The 13,480-nt window shown below is 29.0% G+C and overlaps 4 protein-coding genes across 4 annotated transcripts; 2 read left to right on the forward strand and 2 right to left on the reverse strand.

The window, feature by feature from the left end:
- Nucleotides 1-452: 452 nt before the first annotated feature.
- Nucleotides 453-860, forward strand: PGO_040200 (hypothetical protein, conserved; the record flags this gene model as incomplete). Its single annotated transcript, XM_028686208.1, has 1 exon — nt 453-860. One exon carries the CDS (start codon nt 453-455, stop codon nt 858-860), a length of 408 nt encoding a protein of 135 aa, XP_028542009.1.
- A 908-nt stretch (nt 861-1,768) lies between these two features.
- Nucleotides 1,769-2,482, reverse strand: PGO_040210 (40S ribosomal protein S30; the record flags this gene model as incomplete). The annotated part of the gene is made up of 2 exons (XM_028686209.1): nt 1,769-1,941; nt 2,479-2,482. 2 exons carry the CDS (start codon nt 2,480-2,482, stop codon nt 1,769-1,771), a joined length of 177 nt encoding a protein of 58 aa, XP_028542010.1.
- Nucleotides 2,483-4,182: 1,700 nt separating this feature from the next.
- Nucleotides 4,183-5,583, reverse strand: PGO_040220 (hypothetical protein, conserved; the record flags this gene model as incomplete). The annotated part of the gene is made up of 1 exon (XM_028686210.1): nt 4,183-5,583. One exon carries the CDS (start codon nt 5,581-5,583, stop codon nt 4,183-4,185), a length of 1,401 nt encoding a protein of 466 aa, XP_028542011.1.
- Nucleotides 5,584-11,738: 6,155 nt separating this feature from the next.
- Nucleotides 11,739-13,472, forward strand: PGO_040230 (nuclear protein SkiP; the record flags this gene model as incomplete). The annotated part of the gene is made up of 2 exons (XM_028686211.1): nt 11,739-11,755; nt 11,975-13,472. 2 exons carry the CDS (start codon nt 11,739-11,741, stop codon nt 13,470-13,472), a joined length of 1,515 nt encoding a protein of 504 aa, XP_028542012.1.
- Between the last annotated feature and the right edge of the window lie 8 nt (nt 13,473-13,480).

A 13,480-nucleotide genomic window follows, 5' to 3' on the forward strand; every position in this document is an offset into this window, starting at 1 on the left:
ATATTATTACCCATTTTTTTACGTCGAATATTTCCTTTTTTCTTTTTTTTGTTTTTTTTTTTCCCCTCTTTTTCTGCATAAGGTAGTAACTAATCTTTTCTACCCCCTCTGCATGGTCATACACATTTGTGCGAAATACGAATAATGTTCTGACACATTTTCACATGCATTTTCTTTTCCATAAAATATGCACATAATTTTCGATCATATCTTTAGTTACGTCTTTTTAACACTTTATCATCCCTAAAAGGTGCAAAACAAAAAAAAAAAAAAAAAAAAAAAAATGCCGTAAAGAGAAAGTTTTCCGTGTGCAAAGAGAATCGACTAAATGAGAATAATTCCCGTCTCACAAATGTGTAACTTTGCTCTTCCATTTTGCTCTCCTCCATTTTACGTCGCCTTTTTTTTAGTTCACCCCTAATTGCCTCATCGCACCGACTTAAAAGAAAAGCATGATCATCAAACTCCTACTCAAAATAAAAGTGCCACAAAGTACGATTTTTTTAAACAGAACAATTAATTGCAAATCAGCAAAATTTTCTTCCACCATTCGAAATAGCAATAGCAACCATTCAACAAACAGAAATGATGAAGCGAAAAAGGAAAATCCTCAATCAAAATCAAACTTGGGAAATAAAACAAATGACAACAATCACGATATGTGGAACTTTTTAGCCTTTGAAAAAAATATAACTTTCTTTTCTGTAAATTTTTACATACTCCTTTTTGCTGTCTTGGCTTTGCACCTTTACAACAAATCGAATGAAACAAATAATATCACTCAAGTTGACGAAGCCAAGGAACGTGAACGCAGGAATATACTTGAAATGGAAAATAAAAGAACAAGTTTGAAAAATTAAAGCGAGCATGAGGCACAAAAGTCAGAAAAAGGAGAAAAACAAATTTCTTAAAATGAGAAAAATATATATATGTATATATATAATAATAATTGTGAAACAATGGAACATCACAGCCTTTACTCATGCATGCTCCATTCGGTTCGCATATTTTAAACACTCTCAATTAATTTGTATTCATATATATATATATATATATATATATATATGTGCACCTTTCCATTCTTGCACCTCTTCTCTATTTTTATATTATATTACTAAAACATTATTCCCTTTCCCCCTCAGCAGCAATTGTTAAACCGTCACCATCTCCCCTTTTCCTCATTATATTTTTGAAAGGTCAATACTTGCTATTCTTAATACAGCATACATAACAACACTGATTTTTGTGATGGGACAAGTAATGAACCATCAATCCTGTCGCGAAATTTGTACCATATTTTTTTTATTGATAAAATATGCTTCAACAATTTGACAGTATTTCTTTAAAAAATATAATTCAACATATAATTCAATTATAGTTCTTCTATTCGTTTTTACGTTCGAATATCCCAATAATACACATTTTTTCGGATATTAAATTCAGAACTTTTTTCCTTTTCCGTAAATACAAAAATTATATTCAAAAAGGGTATGTAAAACATGGGATAAGAAAAAATTTTCTTCTTTCCAAAAAGAAAAAAAAAAAAAAAAAAAAAATTTTGAATACATTGTAGAAATGTATTATCTTCCTCATATTTCATCGAATCCAGTTAGAGTGGGAGAAAAAAAGCATTTCCATAAAATTGTGAGCATGTGTAACAAAAATTTTTCATATATTTCACATATACGCCTATATATATATATATATACAGATATAGACATAGATATGCATGCATGCATTGCGCTACATTCTGGGGTGAACAGCAGGTTCATAATTTCGAGTTGGGCCCCTTTTTCCTTCCTGTGGTGTCAGAAAATCTTCTGTTATAAAGTTGTCTTTTCTTCGCTCTTCCAGTTAATCTTTTTCTCTTGGATACTTTGGGAACCTTTGGTGTTTGGTTCTTCACTTTTCCTGCTCGAGCTAATGATCCGTGTACCTTTCCTATAAAAAAACAAAAAAAAAAAAAAATTGCATATGCGGGAGAGAAATATATACAAAACGTGAAGAGAAAGGAGACCAAAAATTTGACTCACTCTCCTTATTCTCATATCCTTCATACTACCCCCCGCCCCCTTTGTATAGATAAACAGTGAGTGTGCAAAAATTAACAAGAAAGATTAAATGTATACATATTGGGATTAAAATGTTATGGATACATTCTCTCTAGTTGGCATAAAATGCTTCCTGCTTGGATTCCCAAACAGATTAACACATTAATCTATCATAGGTACTATGCCAATGTATGTAAGAAGCACCCTTTTGTGTGTGAACTGTGGGTATTTGTAAATATGTGCACGTAAACACAAACATGTACATGTATATATATATATATACATATACGTGCTGCATTATGCTTTTGTGAATGTATCTGAAATCACAATAGGATAGAATTCTGGCATTTGTGAATTCATCGGTATACATTCATTATGAATTAGCTTTCAAAAGAGCCACATTTCTTTCTATGCAAATAATACATACCCATTTTTGCTTAAAATTAAGGATTTATCTTAAAACTTGTATACAATTTTGTCGTAAATTTCCTGCTTTTCCTTTTCCACTTCAAAAGGGCGTTAGAGAAGTAATTTGGCTTGCTTAAAAAAAAAAAAAAAAAAACACAATTATTTTCACCTTAAAGATTTTTCTGTTTTTATCTTTTTTAAAAAACTCGAAATGTTTTTCCAAGTTGAAATAATTAATTTAAAATATTCTACTTCTTGCAACTCAAAATTAAAAAAAAAGAAAGGGAGGAAATATAAGGGTGAAAAAAAAAAAAAAAAAAAACTGTGGTGAGGTGGAGGGCGTAATTAAAATACGACTAAAACGGGATTTCTTTTTTTGGGGAATTTTTTTTTTTTTTTTATGTGCCCCTATATAAGGCCTTGATACATTCTGACAATTTTGTGTGGCTAATCCCTGTTTATTTTTTTCTCCATATTAAAAAATTTCGAGGTATTCTCGTTTTTTTCATCAAATATATTATTTTATGCAGGAGTTTTTTTTTTTTTTTTTTTTCAAATTCTTGCCTCGTGTTATTTGTTCATAAAATTTTAATCAAACGGAACCGGCAATTGGTCATTTTCAACTGCTATCCTACTGTGCTATATAAAATGTATACTTGTGTGATACACATATGCATTTATAGATATTATATACATATTCTTGTACTTACATATGTATATATATATGTTCCTAACTATGCACGCACTTATCATTTTTGCACTATTTGGGGGAATACATAATACTTTCTTCTTCTCCAGCCACACCCGAGAGGGATATGTGAAAGCACTAAATGGGAGAAAGGCGATGTCATATCATTTCATGGAGATGACATGAAGATTTACCAGTCAGTCAAATCCAAATTTTATTAGAAGTAAAAAAAATTACTTTCTTGAGGTGTAAAAACAATATTGCATATACTAACCATCTGGGAGTAAAATATTTCTACTGCAACAATTTTTGTTAGGTCATTGTGTTGTATAACAATTGAAGATATGATTAAAAATGTTCATTGTGAACCTTTTTTTTTTTTTTTTTTTTTTTTTCAACCTTCACAATTTTTCTTTTAAGTATTTTTGTCCTATTTTTTTTTTTTTTTTTACTAAGAAAAAAAATGTTGCAAAAGTGATCATTTTAGTTGGTCATTTTTTTTTTTTTACCCCCTCCCCTCCAAAAACAAACCTATTCGCCACATCAAATGAAGCAAGCTCATAAACGGAAAAAAAAAAAAAAAGAAAGAAAAAAAAAAAAAAAAAAAAAAAAAAAAAAAAAAAAAAAAAAAAAAAAAAAAAAAAAACAGTAAACAAAGAAGCAAATCAAATGTTGAAGTGGCTGGTACTCCATAAATGACTACATTATGTCTCTATAAAAGGAAAATAATAGGGGGGAAAAAAAAGAAAGGAACACATCAGTTTTGAACCCCGCGCGTACTTCCACACATTGCAACACCGTACATAGGGAAGAACAAAAACATATCTCCTTATGGAGAAACAAAAAAAAAAAAAACTAAAGTAAAATAAAATAAAATAAATGCACGAATTCATGCATCCATGCATCCATGCATGTTATGAACAAACTCCGGTTAGACACAAATCATATAATGGGCTAAGTAAACAGTTTTTTGTAATATTATATCACCCTGCTTCAAGAACCCGTGGAGGAAAATAAATGTTCCATACCCGGTATCTATGACAATTCAATGCGCATACCAAGCTCAGACTGTCGTAGCCTGTCCACAATGATTTGCCCAAGACCAACCGAAACTGAAATGACTCCAAAAGTGTCCGGTAATAATTTACCCGTTTCAAATAACGAAAGTGCTGACTCTGATATAACTTTCGCACTTAAGAGATATCCAGGATCTTCATTTTTTCCGCTTAAATGGAGAAATATTTTTTTCTCCGTCTTGTTGTTCTCTTCATATGTATCGTGCTCAGGATTAATAAGATTACCTTTCGTATGCACCGTATGATTATTTACTACATCTATATCCTTACTCACGTTGTCCAAACTGTAAGATTGCCCAACAATCGTACACAACCAAGAGGCTCTTCTCAATTCATGGGATGTCTTTGGCGTATGCAACCAGTCTACATATTTACCCATCAAATAATTACCAATACCAAACGGTTGTAATACAAACGTTACGAGGCTACTAAATATATTCTTAACAATTGCAGAAAATTTCTTCACAATATACATGGGAGTTGTCAAATGTGCATCATACTGCTGATAACTTATGATTAAATTCTTGCCATATTTGTAATTAAGCAAATAGTTTGACCATAATACGTAAGCTTCTTCCGCTTGTGAATAATTTGTTCCAAAGCAGTATCCAAATTCTTTTTCATAATCGAAAAATGAAGTTTCCTTTTTCATTTTTTCATTTAAATAAGAATTCACCTCCTCATTAAACACTTGGTCATATTTATTCTCACATAAGTAATGCTTATTGTATCCATTTTGAACATCTTTTTTAAATTGCAAAAAACTTTTTATAGTGCTTTTTCCAATGGTTCTTAATTCACGTCCTTCCGCAGATAAGCGTATTCGAACATAAGGGCAAGGTTGTTTATATCTTTTTAAAAATTCCTCTTGAATTATAAATGTGCCTAAATCACTAATAGCCGAAATGAACGATGCACTGTGAATAATTTTTAGTTTCTTCTTTTTTGCAATTTCGTTAAACTCTTTGTATATTTTCAATATAAACGTGTGTTCACCACACACATCTACATAGTGACAATTTGATTCTACACATGCTTTTACTATATTATATCCATATGTCGCATATGGTCCTACTATGCTGATAACCACCTTACACAAGTTACAACAACTTACAATCGAATCATAGTTTCCCACATCAAATTCTTTCTTATAAACCTTTTCAGTACTTGTGATATTTTCCTTTTCTTTTATACTTAACAAAATATCATTTAACTTATTAACATTTCTCACTGCGCACAGAAGTTTTATATCCCCATTGCATATTTTCTCTTCGTATTTTTTTAAAAAGTATTCCAAAACCATTTGACCAGTATATCCCGTACTGCCAAGGAGCAGAATGTCGTACATTTTTTCGTCCATTTGGGATGATACTAAAACTTACTATGTTCAGATTATCTGTTCCAAATATGCTTACAAAATATGCACATAAAATATGTGTATGTGTAATTCGCTTATCTATACTTACCACTTTATTGAAACACACGTTTGGAGGTTTTGCGCGCGTGAATGAAAAACCAAAAGTGCTTTTCTCAAGACGTGTTTCCAACACGCAAGGTGAAATTATTAAATGAAATGGAACGATGTTGTTAAATGAAATGAAATCATGTTGCTATGTACAATGAAGCGACGTTGTTCTTAATACACAACAAAGGCACCTTTGGCTACTTTGTTGGCAATTTAATATACTACCCTTTTTCCTTTTTTCAAAAAATGATCATCAAATTGTGATAACAAAGCTTCGATGTGTCCCTATATTTGCACAAGCAGACAAAGTAGAGAGAAAAAAATAAAATCACTACATTAAGTAAATTTATCAAAAAATACGATATTATTTAAGATTATCGCCAAATTTAACAAAAAATAGTTTTCATTACACCAAAAAAAAAAAAAAAGAAAAGAAAAAAGTAAAAAAAAAAGCGGAGATATTTTGTGTATGTCCAAATGTAAGTACCTACATGCTTGTATTTTTTTTTGTTTGTACACACACTCCTCCGATCAATGCTCAATTTATTACAACATTTTTAATTGTTCCATTTTTTAAATAGCTAGCTAATAATAAAAAAAAAAAAAATAAAAATAAAAAAAATAAACTAGCTTGCATTTTGGCTAGCTACTTCCTTGGCAAAGAGCAAAATCTTATATAAATACGCCTTTTTTCTCACTATCATATTAACCAGAAGGACTTTTTCACCACATAAGGATGTATATATAAATATATATATTTGTATAAAGAAGTATATGTGCACATGTAGAAGAGCGTGTTTGTGTTTGTAACATTACACCCCTTAAGCGGGACGACGACATAAAAGTGTTGGTGGGAAAAAATGGGAACGCTGGAACACCACACCTTAAATGATATATAAAATGTAGAGATCCGTAAATTCAGGAGAATTTACTTGACACAAACCCTCAAGTAATGTCCAAATAAATGTTACAAACATTTATATGTTCTTACTATTTTACTTATCCGGGATGATATACCTCAAGCCAAGTTTACTAATTTTCCTTTTTTTCTTGCCTATCCAATTATTGTAAAGGCTGGAGATGTAAGGGGTTTTCTATCGTACACTAGTGGTAGCATTTTTATTTCGGACCCTCGAACTTTCCTACTGTTTTAAAAAATAAACTTTAAAAAACAGCCACTTAAAAAGCGGAGGTATTATTTAAGCTTTTTATTTTTTTTTTTTTTGAATTTCATTTATTTTTGCTTCTTAAGCTTTAAAATTTTTTTCCATTTTGTTTTGTTTATAATTATTTTTTCCGGTTGTGCATTTATTATATATTTTTTATTTTTTGTAATGAAAAAATGTTTTTAAATACGGAATAAAACATTTTTTTATTTTTTTTTGTTTTTTCAAAATTTATATGAACTTGTACATTTTAAATTCCGCATTTATGTAAAACTTTTTGTGAGCTTGTTTAGCAATTTCGTTTTGTAAGTTCGTTTTGTAAGCTCGTTTTGTAAGCTCGTTTTGTAAGCTCGTTTTGTAAGCTCCTGTTTGTGTGTTTATTTTTTAAGTTCGATTTGTGTTTTCGTTTTTCAAGCCCCATTTGTATTTACATTTTTGTGTTTTCAACTTCACGTTCACCTTTTCTTACTTATTTATTTTTATTTATTTATTTATTTTTTGTTATACCCATGTGTGTTTGGCGAACGTTGACGAAGCATTATGTTTCCACATCAAGTACAGCCTCGTACTCGATGCATCATAAAATAAGGATTATTGGGAAAAACAAAAGAACCAGATATGATGATGGAATGAAAACATATTAAAAGGGATTATCACAAGTAAGAAGGCTTTAAAAAAAAAAAAGAAAAGAAATTTGTTCATTTTGGGTGAGTGGAAGGAAATAAAAAATGGAATGATTGATCCATTTGTGTAGTATACTCTCCTTTTGGGGACCTTCTTATATAATAAACACCAAATGATGATAGTATTTTTTTTATTTTTGAAAGATTTTGATTTCACGATCAAATGATTTTCCAATCCTCTAAGAAGTTCTGAAATGTTTTTAAATTCAAAAGAAGGTTGCATTTTTTGTTTTTTCTTCCTTTTTTTCATGTTATTGTGTCATACATATTAGTAAAGACATTTGTTGAACTTATAAAACATGATTGAGAAGGACTTATGATGGAACCAAGTAGTCTTAGTTGCATACCTTAATATCACATGCAAAAAGTGATACAATTGTGTATCGTAAAATCAAGTAAAAAAGAAAAAACCCATCCACTCACCCAAAATGAAATGAAAACTCTTTAAAGTGAATGTTATATATATATAAATATATATATATATGTGTACTCGATTTATTAAAACAATTTCTATATTTTATTTAAGTAAAAAAAAAAAAAAAAAAATTCATATTGAACGATTCGAAGAGTTATTATTATAATTATATTTTTTAAAAATATTCCCAAAAAATACTAACTTCAATTTTGTTCATATAACAAATGTATATACGGTGGCTTTTTAAATTCAACATTTTAGAAATGTCAATCCATATATATCACAGAGAAAATATCCTCCTTCTTTTTACAATTGTGTGCTGTGACAGCGTGTGTGTGTGAATTCAACATTCATATCCATTTTTTTTTCTACATCCATCACGAGAATGATTGGTGTGCTGCGGCTAAAAATTAAGGAAGCTGTGCACCCATGTATATACCTACATGTGTAGATATATTCATTATATATTTCTTTCATTTTCTACACTTCCCTCCTGTCGAAACAGTGCACACGGTTGATGATTTGAGAGCATGGTAAGAATTCGTAACGTTAATGCAGAAAATTGATAAGTGACCAAAAATGAGATAACGAGATGAATCAAAAAAAAAAAAAAAAAAAAGATGTGATAGAAATTGTTGTATAACCGGATATGATTTATAAAAGTGATACACCACAGTTATGGATTATTTTATTTTTTTGAAATAATAAAACGTGGATGTTAGACTAGAGAAAACTTATGAAGGTATAACCAAATTGAGAAATAAAAAAAAGAAGAAAAAAAAAAAAAAAAGAGTCTCACTTATGTATCATTATCATATAATATATTGTTTCTAATTTTCTCTAAGACAATTTGTAAAATTAAAGTCTGTTTTATATAGTGTCGATGGATAAGGTACACCCATTGAAATGAAGAAAAATTGTACGAAATCGAAACAGTGTTTTTATTGTACAAATATGCATAAATAAATATTATGTGAGTAGTGAACACCGAAGAAGAAAATAGTATAATATCGGTTGTTATATAAAGCATGGGATAGCCTTTAAGTTTTTTTTTTTTTTTTTTTTTGTTTTGTTTTCCTTTGTTTATTGTCCCATATATGTGTCGAATGAGTTTAAGCTCAAAATATCCTGCAAATATACATACACAAAATAAAATGGAAAGAAAAATATAGAAAAAAAATAAATAAAAGTAGAAAAGGAAAAAAAAAAAAATGGGAGAAATGTAAAAATTTTCTTCAATTTTTCTTTTGTTTCTTTTTTTTTTTTTTCTTTTCTTCTTTTATTTCCTTTTTTTTTTTTTATTATTTCATTCTTCCTATTTTGTGTAATTTTTGAAAACAGGAAGGAAGGTCTGAGATGCTGCAAATAAAGAAGAGACAAAAGGAAAAGAAATAAAAAAAAAAAAAATTATGGATACAAAGTTTTGTCAAAAGCTTTGAAATTCTACATTTTTTTTTTTATTTTCCTTTTGTTTTATTCCTTTCGAATTCTTCTTTAAACATTTTTTTGAGAAAAAAAATATTGAATAAATATTAATTAGCTACCAGAAATATCAATCATATACTTTTGATCTCCACCACCACCCCTAATAAATATATATTATTTTTTGGGGAGTGGGGGAGAGACCTGGTATATGATTTTGAAAAAGCTAATAAGCAAGTATACGTTATTGAGTTCGATTTTTGAGATTTTTCGACGTTTCCAAATGTTTATATTGGACCCATTCATTCTGGGTTATAATGTACATTTGGAACACCCGAGAAATAACCTAATTCAGACTACTCGTAAATTCATTCGCACATGGGAAAACAGAGAGAGGTTAAAAAAAAAAAAATAGTAACCGGAAAGAGCAATCAAAGCAAACGGAGGATGATATTATCAAGTAGAGATCATATAAAGGAATCGACATGTCAAGTGAAGAAAATATAGAATAAGAACAACGTTCGCATTTTCCATAAGGACACGCGTACGCCTATATGTATATACAGTAGGTATCATACGTAACTTAATTCTTAGACGTCACAACATCTTAATTAATCATATTTTATTAGCATACATTTTCCCCTACCTCAACACTTTGCATTTATCACATGTCTATATACATATATAAATGTGTACCCAGTACATGGGAGAAATCCCTTTAATTTTTTCCTTTTTTTTTTTTTTTTTTTTTTTTTTTTTTTTCCTACCAATGTGAATATATTTAATTCCTTTATATTATGGAATTATTCTCCTCGTTTCACCCTCATTTAAATATATATATATATATATATAATAAACATATGTATACGCCATTTATTTTGAAGGCACAAATAATTTTTGTATGGTGTCTGCTTTTATTACATTTTTTTTTTTTTTTTTAGTAATTTTATGAATATGTATACATGCATGTATATGTATAATAATATAAACAACACAAACATGTAGCATATTATATGCACGAATGTTTACATCCACATATACATAATGATATATTTTTCCTTCTTTTTTAAAAACTGAATTACCAAAAAAAAAGAAAAAAACGAGAAATAAAATATTTGGTAAATTTAAGTCCTCTTTTTAAATAAGAGAAGTAGAATGATAAGTACAGGGGTAGGTGGAGGGAGTAATCGTTTTCCGTTCACGGGAAAAAACAACAGTCACCAAAAAAAAAAAAAAAAAAAAAAACTTGACAATTTTTTCTTCAAAAGTAGCATTAGGAAGGTTAAAAGGACCGAATAATTCCAACATATGGAAGAATTAAATATATTCATATAGGTAAAAAAATGAATAAGTTAATGAGGTGGGCGAATCCCCTAAGGGTTTGAACTTTAAAATGAAAAAGCTAAATATAAAAAAATTAATTATAAATTAATACCAAAAAAAAAAAAAAAAAAAAAAAAAAAAAAAAAAAAAAAAAAAAAAAAAAAAAAAAAAAAAAAAAAAAAAAAAAAAAAAAAAGGCCTCCCATTGTCTTTTCTTAAACCGAACTTATTTAAACATTTCGCCTGATTTAAATAAAGTAGTAAACGTTATACAAATTTATGGGGTTTCCGGGAGCTTTGTTAAACCAGGGAAAAGGGATGAGAGATGCGTCACTGCACTTTGATCATCTCAGCCACGGTTATTATTTACATATATATATATATATATATGTATATATATACATAAATATGTGCATCATATACATACGTACATAGTGTATATATACATAATTACATATTGTATTTATTTATACGCGAATGAGCGATTAGTTCAGCGTTTAAATTTAGTTATGCGCTGGCAGCTATTATTTTTTAAAAACTCCATTTAAACCTTTCTCCACTTTTGCTGTTATTTTACCGCCTGGCACCTCTTCCCCCAAAAGGGGCAAAATAAAAAAAAATAAAAAAAATAAAATATTCAATTTTTCCATCTATTGTATCTTAACTTGGTACATATGCAAATGCCGTTTCCACGTTTCCAAAAAAAAAAAAAAAAAAAATAGCACAGCAAAATAGCAGAGTAAAAATAGTATGGAAAAAATAGCGTGACAAAAATAGCACAGCAAAAATGGCATGGAAAAAAACGAGAGTAGTGGAAATAAATTGCGTTTTGCATCACCCATTTTCGTTTTACTTTTCTTTTATCACATGTCCCAACACGTGCACCGAGTACCCGTTGTTCGTGTCAAAATTTAGTCAAAATAATTGAAGTAAATGGGGATGTAAATCCAACAAATTCGAAAGAGAAAAGAGTTTTTTTTTTTTTTTTTGTCTATTAGTATTGTCACCCCCATCTTACTCCTCTCTGTGTGTTATAAAAAAAATGACCGATTTTTTGAGGTAAGAAAAGATGAATGCAAATATCCTCCTCTCACGTTATGGATCTATATTATATAAAGACAACACATTTATTCATGGAAACAAAATCCTACGAGATATTGATCTGTTTTTGCACTGTTGTCATGTACATTATGATATGTATACATGTATACTTCCATAAAGAAGTAGACTTGCCCAACTACTTCTTCATCGTGCATCGCTAACCTTTTGTTCTCTCAGAAATTTGCCGAAACCCAAGCGGAACCCTTATGAGTATGAGGAAGAGGAAGAAATAAAAGAAGATGCAGAATGTGTAAATGACAACAATGGTGGATTTATGCCAAAAGGAAAGAAAGGAATGCAAATTAAAAGAGAAGGGGGGAAAAATGAATGTTATGAATATCTGAAGAGAAAACATCTGAGGATTACATCTAATGAAGATTTTCGAGATGGTGGAGCATACCCAGAAATCCATATCAATCAATATCCAAACAATATGGGAATGAAAAACAAGAGTGGAAAAAATAATGTAGTGTTAAAATACTTGGATGATAATAATAACGTTAAATATGATAACCTAATAAATGAAGATGTACATATTTATAACAATAACATAGAGGCAACTGAACCAAATGAAAGAATTCAAAAATTAAGAAAAAAAAAAATTCTTTCAGATGCTACTGACCGAGAAGAGAAGTTTAATGAACAAGCTATTTACAAACCAGACGAAGAAGAAGAAAATGAAATTATAAATAATACCAAAAAAAACATTGAAAACATGTTAAATGAAAAATTAAATAAAAGTATAGTAAATAAAAAAGATGATAAATTTTTTAGATATATCCCTCAAAATAAACTTAACAAACATTTAGAAGAAAGAATCATAAAAGTTGTACATAAAAGCACAGATCCTTTAGATGTTTCCAAATTTAAACATAAAAAATTACCAAATGTAAAAAATTCACCTGATTATCCTTTGTTAAGATCTCCCACAAGAAAAATTAACAAAGAAGAAGAAGAAAATTGGAAAATACCTCCTTGTGTTTCAAATTGGAAAAATAACAAGGGGTATAATATTCCATTAGATAAAAGAATCCAAAGTGATAATAAAAAATTAAACCAAGTTGAAATAAATGAAAATTTTGCACATTTAAGTGAATATCTGTACGTTGCTGAAAAAAAGGCTAGGGAAGAAATAAAAATGAGAAATAGTATTATCAAACAGAAAAAATTAAAAGAAAAAGAAGAAAAAGAAAATGTTCTTAAAAATCTAGCCATACAAGCCAGAAAAGAAAAAGGGCTAGCGCAAGCACAACAAAGTTCCATAATTAATGAACGAAAGAGAGAAATTGAAAGAGAATACCGAATCGAAAAAAATCTCAAAAAACTAAAGAATTATGAAAATAGACTAATAGAAGAACAAATTGCACTAAATAAAGTTAATGTCAGCAAAAATAATAACATACATGATATTAGTCTATTTAATATAAATAATGAAAATGATAAAGACAAAAATAATAATCCAACCTCACATGATGATGATATGTACCAAATTTATGACACCTCTCTTTTCAACTCCAAACCGAATAATAATATTTACAAATTTTCAAACGAAAGGGTCAAAAAAACATTGCAAAAAATGGAAACAACACAGAATACTGAACCAGTCAAATTTATTAAAGATATCTCGGATCCCTTTGGCTTGGACAGTTTGCTTTCTCAGGCCAAGAAAAAATAGACATTCCA

The sequence above is a fragment of the Plasmodium gonderi genome, assembly GCF_002157705.1.
Source record: "Plasmodium gonderi DNA, contig: Chr04, whole genome shotgun sequence".
Taxonomy (NCBI): domain Eukaryota; phylum Apicomplexa; class Aconoidasida; order Haemosporida; family Plasmodiidae; genus Plasmodium; species Plasmodium gonderi.